The sequence below is a fragment of the Gadus morhua genome, chromosome 22 (genome assembly GCF_902167405.1).
Source record: "Gadus morhua chromosome 22, gadMor3.0, whole genome shotgun sequence".
Lineage (NCBI taxonomy): Eukaryota > Metazoa > Chordata > Actinopteri > Gadiformes > Gadidae > Gadus > Gadus morhua.
In genome coordinates, this window is record NC_044069.1 from 8054575 (window position 1) to 8068820 (window position 14246).

The window sequence follows — 14246 nt, forward strand, 5'->3', positions numbered from 1 at the left end:
TGCCAGTATGTGTGTATCTAGGACCAGGTGGTGGTTGTCCAGGAAATTTGGAGCTGGAAATAGAGAGAGAGAGAGAGAGAGAGAGAGAGGGGGAGAGAGGGGGAGAGAGAGGGAGAGATAGAGAGAGAGAGAGAGAGAGAGAGAGAGAGAGAGAGAGAGAGAGAGAGAGAGAGAGAGAGAGAGAGAGAGAGAGAGAGAGAGAGAGAGGGGGGGGGGGAGAGAGAGAGAGGGGGGGAGGGGGAGGGGGAGAGGGAGCGAGAGAGAGAGACTTGAGTTATAACAACACACCACACACAAAACCGAAATTACTTAGCTGTTGAAGATTAGGCGTTCTTTCCATTGGCCACATTGTGTGTGTTTGTCCTTGTATGAATTATTATAGGATAGGTTATTTAGGAGAGAAGAGCCAGCGTTCACAGTGTTTTTTTCTGTTGTTAGACCATTTCGGAAGAAAGAAGAACATCAAAACTCTAAATATAGTAAATAACCCCTATTTTAAGATCTGAGATTGAACATGATGCTGCTAGAACTGGAATTCTACATAATGGATGAAAGGGTGAGTTGAAAAGCCTTTCTGTTTTTGGTTCACAACTTCACTAAACATTAGGATTTAATTTATTATTTTCTTTCTTTGATTTAAATCTTTTGATTTAGGCGGTCCATAGATGCGACACTGCTATTTTCAACAAAGACCAAAAACCATGTTGTTCCCACCTGTTATTTGACTAATGTTCCTTCTATTCCATAATGCCTCTGTTACCTGGTGAGGGGAAGTGCTGTCCCCTAATGGTGAAGTCAACAGTGGATTTCACCAAATAACTGACAAAGATCTAACTTTGATGTTTTTCAGAGTTTGTTTTTCACATGCCGGTCATTGGCAGTTTGGTATTTAGCTCGCTAGACATGAGTAATTCAAGGGGTCCTTCAGAAGAAAATTTTAATAGATTCTCTGTACAATTCGTTTTTTGGAAGATTCTTCCATGTTTGAATTTAGTTGAGAAACTTGACGTTTTAATAACATCACCAAAGTACCTTGACTTTGTTTGTGGAGTGACTCTCATGTATTGATCCTTGGAGTTAACTCCATAAATGACAGAAGACTAACTGGATTAAGCAATTATTACCACCCTTTAAAAGGCCAGGTTCACGTCTCGGAGATAACGATGGATTAATTTACAGTATGTTATAGAGCACAATTTATCCTCAGTGGAAGGAAAAACAACATCTGGTAGTTTATTATCTGTATCAAGGATCCTTATCAAGGATTAAAGTGCAGCTGCCCTTAGTCCCAATATGCCCAAGACTAAATTAGCTGTGGCTGCGCGCTCATATCTCGTGAATGTCCACAGACTTTAATTTAATTTAATTAAACAGTCAACCCAAAGCTCTGCAGATGGCAAATGTCTTCTTAGTTCTGGGAGAGTTTGAGAGTAGCTGCTGCTTTGTGAATCGATGAGATAGCCATTTTATATTCATGCTTATAATCCGTCAAAACATTGACAGCCTATATCGATTTTGGCTGCTCCCGACAGAAAGGTATTATCTTTTATTGCACAATGATTCCCATTTTGATTAAATGTCTAAGGTCAGTCATGGTTATAACTGCACATAATTTGCTCTTCATTCTAGTATAAAGCAGACCTTTTCAAATGTTGACTTTTCTGCTTTATTTTGTCCTTCTATTAGGAAGACTTGCCTTCATCCACAGGTTTTTGGTAATGAGAATCTACTGGCGTTTGTCCAAGAGGTAAGCATACCATGACATTCCACAGGCAAATGCTCCATTTTTTTATCAATGGTAGACATGCATACAATTTTCATATAATGCTGACATAACCTGATTGGGTGATTGGGTAGTTTAACAGAACGATTCCAGCTGGAGTAGAGACCTTTCAGAGACCTTGCCAAATGTTGGCCTCTGTTATGTTGTGTTTGTGTTGTGTTGCAGTTGTGTTAATACACAGTTTCATGCACGTCATTTGTGACCCATATAGTTGGACATTTTCTGTTGCCGATCTTCTTTGTCTTGCTATAAAGGCAAGCCGCCAAATGTTTAAGACGCCTGGAGTGCAGTGGCGGCTAGGTTTGGTGGCTCTCTACCTGTGGGTGTTCGGGGTGGTGCACACCAAAGACACACCCTGGACGTGTCCCCAACCCTGCCGATGCAACAGCAGAACCCTGGAGGCCAACTGCTCCGACTGCCAACTCGGGGTGGTTCCAGACGGGTTCCCGCAGGACTGTCGACTTCTGAACCTCACTCACAACCACTTCAAGATCCTGGTGAGCCAGCAGTTCAAGACGTGGACACAGCTTGTGGAGTTGGACGTAAGCGACAACCCCCTAGTGATGATTGAAGCTGAAGCCTTCCTGGGACTACGCAGCCTGCTCACGCTTCGCCTTGCCCGCAACCGTCTCAGGGTTATTCCTGCAGGGGCGTTCAAAGGCCTGCCGCGACTGAAGCTGCTGGACATACGGGACAATCAGATACTCGTATTGCTGGACTTCACCTTCCAAGACTTGCCATCTCTGCTGCGAATTGACACAGGCCGAAGTGATCTGGTCTTCGTTTCGCCACACGCCTTCGCCGGCTTGACCAATCTGCGAGAGTTAAACGTAGACAGATGCAATCTGACTGCGGTGCCAACCGAGGGACTCAGACCTCTGAACGGGCTTGGGACGCTTAGCTTTCACCGGCTCGGCCTCACCACGCTGACCAACTATTCTTTCCGATGGTTGGGGAACCTCAAGAAGCTTGTCATCTCCCATTGGTCTGTTCTGGAGACCTTGGAGGGAAACAGCCTCTTTGGCCTGAATCTCACCTTCCTGACTGTAAGCCACTGCAACCTCAGTGTCGTCCCCTACGCCTCGTTGCACCATCTCGTATACCTTGTGCACCTTGACTTGTCCTTCAACCCCATCCGGTACGTGCGTGGGAACTCGCTCAGGGACCTGCTGCGCCTCCAAGAGTTCCACCTGGTGGGCGGCCAACTGCTCCGCATCGACCCCAGAGCCTTCCACGGTCTGGCCCGGTTCAAGGTGCTCAACGTTTCGGGAAACCTTCTGAAAACGCTCGAGGAGGGGGTCTTCAGTTCGGTCAGCAGCCTGGGCGTGCTGAGACTCGACGACAACCCCCTGGCCTGCGACTGTCGGCTGCTATGGGTGCTGCGAAGACGGGTCCATCTCGTCTTTGACAGGCAGCCGCCGGTGTGCACCACCGAGGTCCGGTTCCAGGGCTGGAGCTTTATGGATTTTGCCGAGGTCGATCTCCCGGGTCCGTTTACCTGTCGCCGCTCTCGAATAGTGAACCGCAAACCTCAATACGTGCAGATAGCCGAGGGATACACGGTTCATTTGCACTGCAACGCAGAGGGTGATCCGACGCCATCGGTCAGCTGGCTGAACCCGCAGCGTGTTCAGCTGTCGGCCATCGGGAGGCTGCAGGTCCTCGCTAACGGCTCTCTGGAGGTTCGCTACGCACAGGCGCGGGACAGCGGTGTTTACGTCTGCCTGGCGTCAAACGCCGGGGGGAACGACAGCATTCGCGTGAGTCTCGCAGTGCGAGGCTTCTCTCGTTCGTCCCGAAACTCCTTGCTTTTCAACGAAACCCAGTCGTTTCCATTTGAGGTAAAAACACTGGCGGTTGCGATCACCATTGGGGTTCTTTCATTCTTTAGTTCGGTTACCATTTGTTTTATTTTCATGTTTCTCTGGAGCAAAGGAAAGGGGCAATACAAGCACACAGCAACGATTGAATATGTGCCGAGAAGTGCAGCATCAAATAACAACAACGGAGGCAAAGGCCATGGGGAGTCCAGCAGATTCACAATGAAGCTGATATAGGTGATTCATTGTATCACACGCTTCTGCTGACTGTACACACATCACGTGGACGGTTGTGTCTTTATGTATGGCTAAACTAATTAAAAATGGAAGCAAAAACGGGTAATGATCGAACATGTTATCATCTCATGGGGCGCAAGTTAGGCTAACCCCAAGTTGTTTGAAAACAGCTGAAGTTATTACAGTTGGATGTACAATCACATATAACATTTTGTAGCATACTATATATAGGCCGAGCTGCTGAATAGGTGAATGCATGCCCCCTCCTGTTGGTCATTAGCATTGAATACTAATACTTAAATACTAATACTAATATTTTAACATTAGATATATTTTGAAATTATGAATACTGTTGAATACTATTTTTTAAGAAATGCCACAAGCTGGAATGCACTTTCTGAAGGTCATGTAAAATATATAAATAAATAAATAAATAACCTGTAACCTAAATCACAGCATGCTACCTCAATTCCCAATTTCACATTCGGAGAATGGAAGATTACGTGGGTCCGAAATGAATGAATAAATAAATAAATGTAACGTGTCTGTGGATTCTTGATTCTGGTGTCATGATTGAATATAACCTCAGAATTATCTTACACAATGCCTTGGATGCTGAAATAAATTATTATTCTCAATGAGTCACAAAAATACTCAATGTTGCTGTCTGTGATGAATAAAACATTTAGCTTTACATTTAGTCAATCACACACAGTTTTTGATTGTTGAATTCAATCTATTGATGTTGTAGGCTATTGCATGTGGCATGAGCTGCATATTATTTATTCATAACAAATCTTAACAAAAAAATGCGCTTTTATTTTTTGGTCGATAAATTTAATTGTATCTATATGGTATAAAAAAAGATAAGATAAATAAGGACGGTAGTACAGCTAGTAGTTAATTAAGAAAAATAAGAAGAAAATAAAGAAAAAAACCAAAAAAATAATGCACATCAACTATATCAATGTACGCAATAAGCATGTAGATGACAAAGCTGGGAAGAAACATTCATAAACAGTGCACACGTTTATCACCGCGTCATGAAATGAAGGAGGGCGTTTCTTCAGGCGACCGTCACGTGAGTCAACCCGGAAATAGTCTACTACTACAACAGGAACACTACGAGCTTTGAGTAGCGTTAGCTAACGCTGGCTTATCACCTAAATCACATGGTTTGATTGTTTTTAGAGATTCTAAGTGCGTCGGAAGACGAGCGACACTCATTTCCGTGCAACAACAAAAGTCTCTGAATCTTTAAAAAGTGTCTATAGTAGACGATATTCTCCTCCTGTTGACTAGTGTTAACCACTACAACAATGAGTCTGGCGGTAGCCCGAGAACCCCGCAACACTGCGGGGAACCGCATGTCAAAACTCCTCGATGCTGAAGAGGAGGACGACTTCTACAAGACTACCTATGGCGGGTTCAATGACGTGAGTAAAATAAGTAATACTGGCGCATTAAATGATTTACTGTAGCCAGTTTGCGATCTGTTATGAGTAAAACGGTCTATGGCATTGTATACTGCTCATCTCTCTGGATCTCTTTGTCACTTAAAATTTAAAACCTATATATGTCATAACTTGCTGCCTATTGACGAGCACACCATTTAGGTCTTCCCTTCCAGCTATCACTGTACACACAGGAGGCGTTTGAAGGCTTTTAAACTCTCAAATAGTTCATATCTATTGTCAGCTTGGGTCATCCTGTTTGTTTCTGCACGCCATAAATCGACGTTTGTCATGTATGAGTATCTTTCGGTTAATAAGTCTGAAGCGTTCAATCACTTTGGAAATGTTGACTGCGCCACAGGCTCTGAAAGCAAACAAAACAAACTTGGATTTTTGTGTAACCAAAGGCATGCCGATACATAAAGGATACCCTAAGAGGTCATTGGAGGTGCTGTCACCTACCACAGAGTTCATTGCCATTGAATACAATCCGATGACTTATATTTTGATGAATAGGGGTGGAATATAATTGGGGAGGGAATTGCTACTACACCAACCGAAAAATATTGCGAATGCATACGTCCTCTTAGACTAGAACTTCAATATACTCCCCCTCTCAGGGTATTACAATTAAAATTAGGGCATTTAGCAGACGCTTTTATCCAAAGCGACTTACATCGTTTAATACACACATTGAGCCACCGACGGCAGAGTCAACCATGCAAGATGTCAGCCAGCTCGTTAGGAGGAGCTGGGGATCGAACTAGCAACCTTTCGGTTACAAGACAACTGCTTTACCTAAGCCAACCCCAGGGTGTACTGTGGAGCGATGGACTATTTACTATACTCTCATTCAGCCGTGACGGTATTATAGGATGGCTGTTCAGTGAACGTCCCGTTGACCCCTCTGCCCCTCAGGAATCGGGGGATGACGAGTACCACGGCGAGCACTCGGACACGGAGGACGAGGTGGACAGCGACTTCGACATCGACGAGGGAGACGAGCCCGACAGCGACCAGGAGGACGCGGCGCCGCGCAAGAAGATGAGAGTCGTCACTAAAGCCTATAAGGTAAGAACCTCGATGGAGAATCTGCTGGGATTCAGAATTTGTAGAGGTGTTGTGGTCAATCTACCTGCCTCTTTCTGGATTATTTGACAATAATAAATGGCTTTTTTTTAAATATATATATAATAATTATTAGATTATGTTTTTAGGTGTCACATTTGAATAACCTTTTTTTATTGTTTCAATCACTGTTGACAAGGGATAATCTTATGGTATTTTGTTGTGATGAGTCGCTCCATTACTTAAAGAAGGAAATCTTGTGATAGTTCCCCTGTTTTCTCCTTGTGGCCGATTCCAGGAACCCATTAAGGTTGCGAAGCCCAAGCCCAAGAAACCGGCAGAGGAACAGAAGAAGACGGAGAAAACCAAAGTGGAACTGAAGAGGAAGATACCAGTGGAGTTCGAAGACTTTGCAGAGAGTAAGACATAATGCCATCCCATAATATGACCTGTCCTGAAACTGTAGCAGTGCCTGGTATTAGTAATCTATAAGCGCTCATACAGTACTGTGATGTAGAGATGCTCGTTGCTAAAAGGAAAGGAGAATGTAATGTTTTCAACTATTGATCGTGTTCAATAACTATACAACATTATAATTTTGGGAAAGTAGTAGTAGTGCTTACCAAGGCTCCACATCAGAACTAAATCCGCCCTTCCCCATTGCTCACACATCACAGCCAGCTAACACATTGCTCCCCTCCCCTTCTCCCTCAAAGATTCAAGATTCAAAGGTTTTAATTTGTCACATACTCATGCAGGATGTGCAGTGAAATGTTTGTGTGACATACTCTGTATTTCTGTGCTTAAAATAGTAATAAAATACAACAGAATCAATAGAATGAAATAAAACTAAATATAAGTTTGAACAGAAATGAAGAATATTGTAAATAGATCTACAATTAAAACCGGCTAAATAGGGAGATGTACAAATAAAAATAGTATATCTTTGTGTTCACCCATCGCTCTGCTCCTCCCCCAGCCCGTAAGTCCGTGCGCCAGTCCACCAGCGAGCACACGCGCAAGACCAACCTGCGGCTGCAGGAGCGCCAGGATGCCCCGCGGCGGAGGAGGGGTGCTCACCGAGACCGCCCTCTGACCCAGGACGAGCTGCTGGCCGAGGCCAAGATCACGGCGGAGGTCAACATCCGCTCGCTAGGTGAGGGAGAACTCGAGGCCCCCACTGCCAGAATGGGAGTAGGAATACAGCTGAAAGGAGGTCGACTTATTCAATCGCAGTAGAATGGGAATGTACCCTTTCTAAGGCAAAGCGAGACACTTTATTTGAACAAGACCTGACATATACATCACGCTTATTCATTTTAGCAATAAGATTGAAGTCTAGCAATGCAAATTTGGTTTTGTGATGGGCCGAAAGATATCTTTGTGTCTCTGTGTCTCTATGTGTCTGTGTGTGATCGTGACGAAACCAAATTTGCATTGCTATTCTTCAGTCCTATTGCTGAAAGCAAATAAGTTTTACACACTGAATAAAATGTCTGTCTCCCCCCCCCCCCCCCCCTGAAGAGAACTACGAACGGCTGGAGGCGGACAAGAAGAAGCACGTGCACAAAAAGCGGCGCTTCGACGGCCCCACCATCCGCTACCACTCGGTGCTCATGCCCCTGGTGTCCCACTCGCTCCTGAGGGAGGAGAACGTTGATGTGGAAGGGTAAGGTCCCCGCCCTCGCCTCCCCAAACCATACACCGCTCACCTAGGGTTGTGGGATGATTTGAATTATAACCCTAACGCTATTTTACATTTATTTATGTATTTATTTTACTCATTAAAACACGGAAATTGCAGAACAGCTGGATACAAATTTGTGCATTATTTTCAATCTGAACATTTTATAACATTTTATATATATTTTTTTTAAGGGGGAATTTCAAAGTTGTCATTTACAAAAAATTTGTTGGGAAATGCTAAATAAATGCATCATGTTTTCAAACTCAAAATAATCGTTGGTTTCAATATTGAACAAAGTAATCGTGATTATGATTTTTTTTTTTGTCATAATCGAGCCAGCCCTACACTCACCTCCAGGGAGAGGCGGGACTCTTTTGGTATCGCACCATTCGATTTAGGAGACAACCCCCCCCCCCGCCCGCTATTCTCCCAGCACACCTCTGACACGTGGGACACCCCAACCACAAAACACCGCTAACCCCCCCCTTCTCATCCCTCCCTCCCTCCAGCCTGGACCAGGACGTCCCCGCGACCACCTCGGCCGCCCACCCCGCCTCCACCTCGACCACGCCCACCCCCCCGGGGGGGCTCTGCTCGCGGACGTACATCACCTTCAGCGACGACGACGCGCTGGCGACGGCCTTCCCCGCCGCGGCGCAGGCCTCGGCGCTGCCGCCCGTCCAGGAGGTGTGCCCTGTGACGCACAAGGCGGCGCTGTACCGCGACCCCGTCACCGACATCCCCTACGCCAACGCCCGCGCCTTCCGCATCATCCGCGAGGCCTACCGCAAGTACGTGGCGGCGCACGGCTTCCCCAACCCCGGGGCCGTCGGCGCGGCGACGGGGCTCGAGCCCTCGGCCGCCGCCAAGGGCGTCCGGCAGAAGATGGCGGTCAAGCAGGGCGCCGTGGCGACATAGGAGCGGTCGCCATGGCGACAGAGGCGAGGTCGTCGCGGTGACCTAGGCGTGGTCGGACGCGACGGTGGTATTTTCATGTTTCTTTTGTTTTTGTTTTGTGTGTTTTTCTACCTGGGGTGGGGGGGAAACAAGACATTAAATGGACGGACTATATCGCAGGGGCAGAAGGGTAAGACTTTGTCCTTAGTGGCGTTTCGTGGCCGAGTTCCCTGGAACTCAGCCACGACGGGATGCTCAGGATGCTCATGGAGTGGATGAGCATCCTGTCAACTTCCTATCGGGGAACTAATGCTTCCATTGACTTTCAAATGTTATGAATAAAACAAACGTAATATTGAGGTCAAAGGCGCATGTTTTTTAGGGTGCACTCACACTAGGCCATCTGGCCATGGCCGTTGGCCGTCGCACTCGCAACTGTGGCCTGGCCACGGTAGGCTCTTGTACATACGTCATCACGTCGTAAGTAACGCGTCATCACCAAGCGTCCGCTGCATGGACCATAATAAAGTCTGCCGCCAGTCAGAGTTTTAACAACAATGGACAACAAAACAGAGAACACAGTTCGCACTTTGCTGAGTCTGTTGCTTATTTGGATATATGTTTACAGTTTAATGGGAAAGAAGGCTCGTCGCCGTTATTATGTCCGTGGTCGTCGCATGGACTATACGTCATCCAGCTCAGGTTGCGTAGCCGTGCGTGTCGGCTCATTAGCATCTGTACCGTAGCGGCCCGGACCGTAGCAGCACACCTCTCCCAAGTGGCCAAGTTGGCCTGGCCTGACTGGCCACACTCACACTGGCAGATTTGAGCACGGTTAGGGGTGAAAACGGCCACGGCCAGATGGCCTAGTGTGAGTGCACCCTTATCCCGCTATTGCTCATGGAATAATACTTTTGTCAGAAGAAAGAAATCTGAAATAAATGACATTTCAATTAACAGAATCCATTTTAATTATGGCGCATTTTCACAACAACCACAAAACAAGTCTGGCTGAATCCTACTTAGTCATTGTCACTATCATCACATTCTTTTAACAGTTCTTAGGAAAGGGAGGTATACAATAATATAAATGCTTAACACACAAAGGATGGTTTGTTAGAGGTTCTGCATATTTCTCTCTCTCCTAGTTGGGCTTGGCTTGGCTGTCTTTTACAGCTTGTTCCTCATTCATCAAAGGAATTAAATAACCAAACAAAAAACGTACATCAACACGCCGTGATGAAGGCCAGGGATTTATTACCCAGCCGTTGTGTTTGTGAAGACAGAATGCTGCTGAATAAACGCTGGTGCTTCTGAAGTTGCTGATGTATGTGCTTGCGCATCATAAAGCCAAGGGTGACGCAAAAAACAACCGAAAAAGACCTGCAGAGAACCGCCGGAGCTAAGCAGATTTCAGACGGCTCGTTCATTAGTCAAAATCACAGCTAAGCTTGTCGTTGGCATTTACGCTTTTCATAATTATCTAAGCACCCTTGTTTTTTTTATTTATCCAAATGCCTTTTAGTGCTCTGAAGGATCTTTTTGCATTCCTTTTCGTTCACGAGAACCAACAATTTGTGATGTGAGACTCGAGGCCCGGACGTGATATTTGAAATGAGTTATTGAATTGTTTGTTCGAATTTTGTAAATGCTTTTCCATTGAACCTATTTCGCTGTGCATCGACTTATTTTTAAACTCCTGCGGAGCTTCTTGAAGACGGATCTCGTTCCTTCTCAAGGCTTCCTCGTTTTCTCCCACGCAGAGAAGGCGTTGTTTGGCCGTGCCGCAGATTTAGCTATGCTCCATATATTTTTTTTTACCCAGTGATTGGGAAAAAGGTGGAACTACGGCCAGTACCTTGGGGCTGCATTTAACTTCTATTGTTAAATATTCCACCTTCTCAAATGATGTAATTGAAAACATTTCAGTATAGTGCGCGCGCGCGCGCGCGCACACACACACACACACACACACACACACACACACACACACACACACACACACACACACACACACACACACACACACACACACACACACACACACACACACACACACACACACACACACCAGTACTATGTACTCGTTTAATGCCACAGCTTTCAGACCAGGAAGGGAAGACTGTGTGATTGTATCCTCACTTGTTCTAGTATGGTAGTTGCCATGGTGATGCGTGTAGGTGGTGTAGTCCGTGCTGTACTCTGCGCTGTACACCCCCCCCCCCCCCCCGCCCCCCTTCATCTCCCTCTCCCTCGGGCTCTCCCTCTCTTGCCTATACTCTGACCATGTAGGCCTACTCCATCATACATCGCTCTACATAGTTATTGCGGACCTTTTTAATGACATCGTGTGATCGTTGACTTCATTGTTTTTCACTTGTCTCTGCGATGTCGGTCGTTTCATTGCTTAATCTCCCCCTGTTATTAGTCCCTCTGTTATTTCATCAGTTTCCATGGCGATGGGCTTGTGAGTGAGTGAATGAGTGAGATTGATGGAGAAGGCAGAACATCTGGTATAGTCTCTTGTTTTATTGTGTGGTCTGCAGTAGGCCTACCGAATCCCATGTTGGTTTTTTTTCTCCAAATGTGAGAATCTCATGCTGTGATTTGATGGGCCTCTGCAGCAGAAATTTAACTTGTGCATAAAAACAATACACAGGCCAACCTGCATTTGATTGCACAAAAAATACTTTGAATCTAGAAAGGATGTTTTTGAGTCAGAATTTTGTTGATTTGCTGAATTTCAGGGATTTCACATTTGTAACATTAAAACACAGGATTTATATACAGCCCTGGCTGCCGGTTTTTGGAAACAAATGAATAAAATTGCCTTTTCAAAACTAATCAGAACTCGATTACCATCACCATATAGCTCTTTTTACCCCCACCCTGCAAGGTTTTCTTTCCTTGGCTCTCGACAAACTGATAAGAAGTGCACGGTGCCGTGGTACGGAGGCGTTGGTTTCCGTTTAACGCTCATCTCCGCCCTTGAGGGAGCGACTTCGAGCTCTGCCGAGCGACTTGTTCGCAGATCCATACACAACCACAGATAGCCCCCCAAAAACGAGCTGCGATGGCCAAGAGAGGAACGCGCTGGTAAACAGACCTCGGCGACCGTCTCCGGTGATTTTACGCGATGAGTTTGGACGTTAGAGACTGCGTCCCCTCTCCTCCTCCTCCTCCGCGCGGCGGGATGAACTGCGGACGCATGCCAGGAGTCGCTGCCTCGGCGCCAATCAAGGGGCGAGTAGAACGCGCTCGAACCGCCGCCACCGACCGCTGGTGACGCCACTCCGGAGGTTCGGGCTGCTATATATGCGCGCTTTAATACCCAGCGTGGCATGGTTCTGCTGGTGGACGCGGCTCTCTGGTGGCGGATCGTAGGGTCGATGCGCACGGATCGTATGGAAACCCACCTCGCCGTACACAGCGGGCACATCCAGGGTATTTATCCACTCTCGGTATAGCACTAATCTAAACGCCATTGCGTCGATTTGTCACGATGTGCGGTAGAAACCTACACCAGGACCAGCGTAGCAGGTTATATCTGTCAAATCAAACTGTTCTTCTTGTCAGGTGAAACCCAATTGGCTGCCCACCACTTGAGACTCCGAGGTAACACACGACACATGGTGATGCGGAGTCTCACACTGCCTTGCGTTAAATGAAAGATTGAACATGAAAAGCACCGCTCTCCGTCTAAAAGATACGATCTGTTCAACGTTTTCCCCGCGTAATTGCACCGAGATCCCGCCGGATTGTGTGTGTGTCGGCAGAGAGTTGATGCGGGAGGTGCAGGCGGAGGAGAGACACGGGAGAGTTGCTGCCATAGCTACGAGGCATGATCGCTCTTCCTCAGTTATGGACTCGAGCGTTATGTGAGCAGCACCCTTGGAAGTCTGTTAAGCTATGGACTAAGACTGGCGTGGACACTTTGCTTGAGGGATGATGTGGAGGTGTAGCCGCAAAGGGAATCGATCAGTCCCCGTGGAATCCTAGGATACAGGTCTGTCACTCAGAGACCGGGACGTTGCATCCTCTCCGTTGAAACCCTTCTCTCAGGTAAACCGATTTGATCCTACTTATCGAGCCTGGGAAATCGGAAACATCGCAACCCTCATCCCGTTCCCCGTCCCCAAGTACGGCTGACGTCTATCGCCCTGCCTAACCGAGTCCCGATGTAGGCCGACTCAAGTTGTTCCCCGAAGTGACCATCATCTGGAAGTCCTGTACTTTTGGGTGAGTGACATTTTGCTCATCTTCCCGCCATTGCTGATCGCGTCTAATGTATCATCCTGCTATCCTACAATGCATCAGAAAAGCTATCAGCTATAGCTCATATACAGGATGTGTGATGTATGGTGCATAGTGGTATATTGTGTTGATTGTGTGAGATCATTTCTTCTGTACTGTAGAAAGACAAATGCCATACATCTGTGCATCCATCAATTATTGCTGTCCAGGATCCATGGGAGATGTGAGGGTGTGTGTGTGTGTGTGTGTGTGTGTGGTGGGGGGCATTCCCAGTAGCACAAGGGGCATAAGGAAGGGGGACCCCCCTGAATATTTAATCATTCCATCACAGGAGTATCTCTCTCCGCGAACGCACACATACACAACTAGAGAGAGACACACACACACACACACACACACACACACACACACACACACACACACACACACACACCTACAACTAGCGACACACACACACCTAGAGACTCACGTACACCTAGAACCCCCCCCCCCCCCCCCCCCACGCACACACACACACACACACACACCTAGAGAGGGGCACACATAGAGAGACAGAAAGACAGACACGCACCCACACAGAAAGACACACAGAGTGTCAAACAAGATCGTGTGTGTGTGTGTGTGGTTGAGGGCATTCCCAGTCTCACAAGGGGCAGGGGCACCCCTTAGTAATTAAACATTCCATCACAGTAGCACACACACACACACACACACACACACACACACACACACACACACACACACACACACACACACACACACACACACACACACACACACACACACACACAGAGAGAAAGAGAAAGACATGCACACAGAGAGAGAGAGAGAAAGACATGCACACACACACGCACAGAAAGACAAACATCGAGACACCCAGTGCTCACTCGCAGAAGCAATATCTTTCCTACTTCTCATTTCGCTTCCCCAGTGGGAGCGGCAGAAGTTGATATTCGGACACATTGAGGGGCAGGTTCTATAAGCTGGCAGGCATCTTTTCTACCACAACACAACCGCACACGTTGACAAAGTAATAATAACAAAAA

At 46.7% G+C, this 14246-nt stretch overlaps 2 protein-coding genes across 3 annotated transcripts; both read left to right on the plus strand.

Moving 5' to 3' along the window:
• Nucleotides 1–266: 266 nt before the first annotated feature.
• On the plus strand, nt 267–4391 carry LOC115536282 (leucine-rich repeat and immunoglobulin-like domain-containing nogo receptor-interacting protein 1). 2 transcript variants are annotated; one of them, XM_030348069.1, is made up of 3 exons: nt 267–556; nt 1687–1747; nt 2038–4391. In XM_030348069.1, exons 1-3 carry the CDS (start codon nt 549–551, stop codon nt 3838–3840), a joined length of 1872 nt encoding a protein of 623 aa, XP_030203929.1. In that variant the 5' UTR covers nt 267–548; the 3' UTR covers nt 3841–4391. The 2 variants fall into 2 exon arrangements, with proteins under 2 accessions (XP_030203929.1, XP_030203928.1); XM_030348068.1 differs by having other exon boundaries at nt 1687–4391.
• A 493-nt stretch (nt 4392–4884) lies between these two features.
• On the plus strand, nt 4885–9312 carry vps72a (vacuolar protein sorting 72 homolog a). Its single transcript, XM_030348070.1, has 6 exons — nt 4885–5276; nt 6213–6365; nt 6661–6781; nt 7342–7518; nt 7887–8031; nt 8559–9312. The coding sequence occupies exons 1-6, from the start codon at nt 5160–5162 to the stop codon at nt 8965–8967; spliced, it is 1122 nt and encodes a 373-aa protein (XP_030203930.1). The 5' UTR covers nt 4885–5159; the 3' UTR covers nt 8968–9312.
• Nucleotides 9313–14246: the final 4934 nt, after the last annotated feature.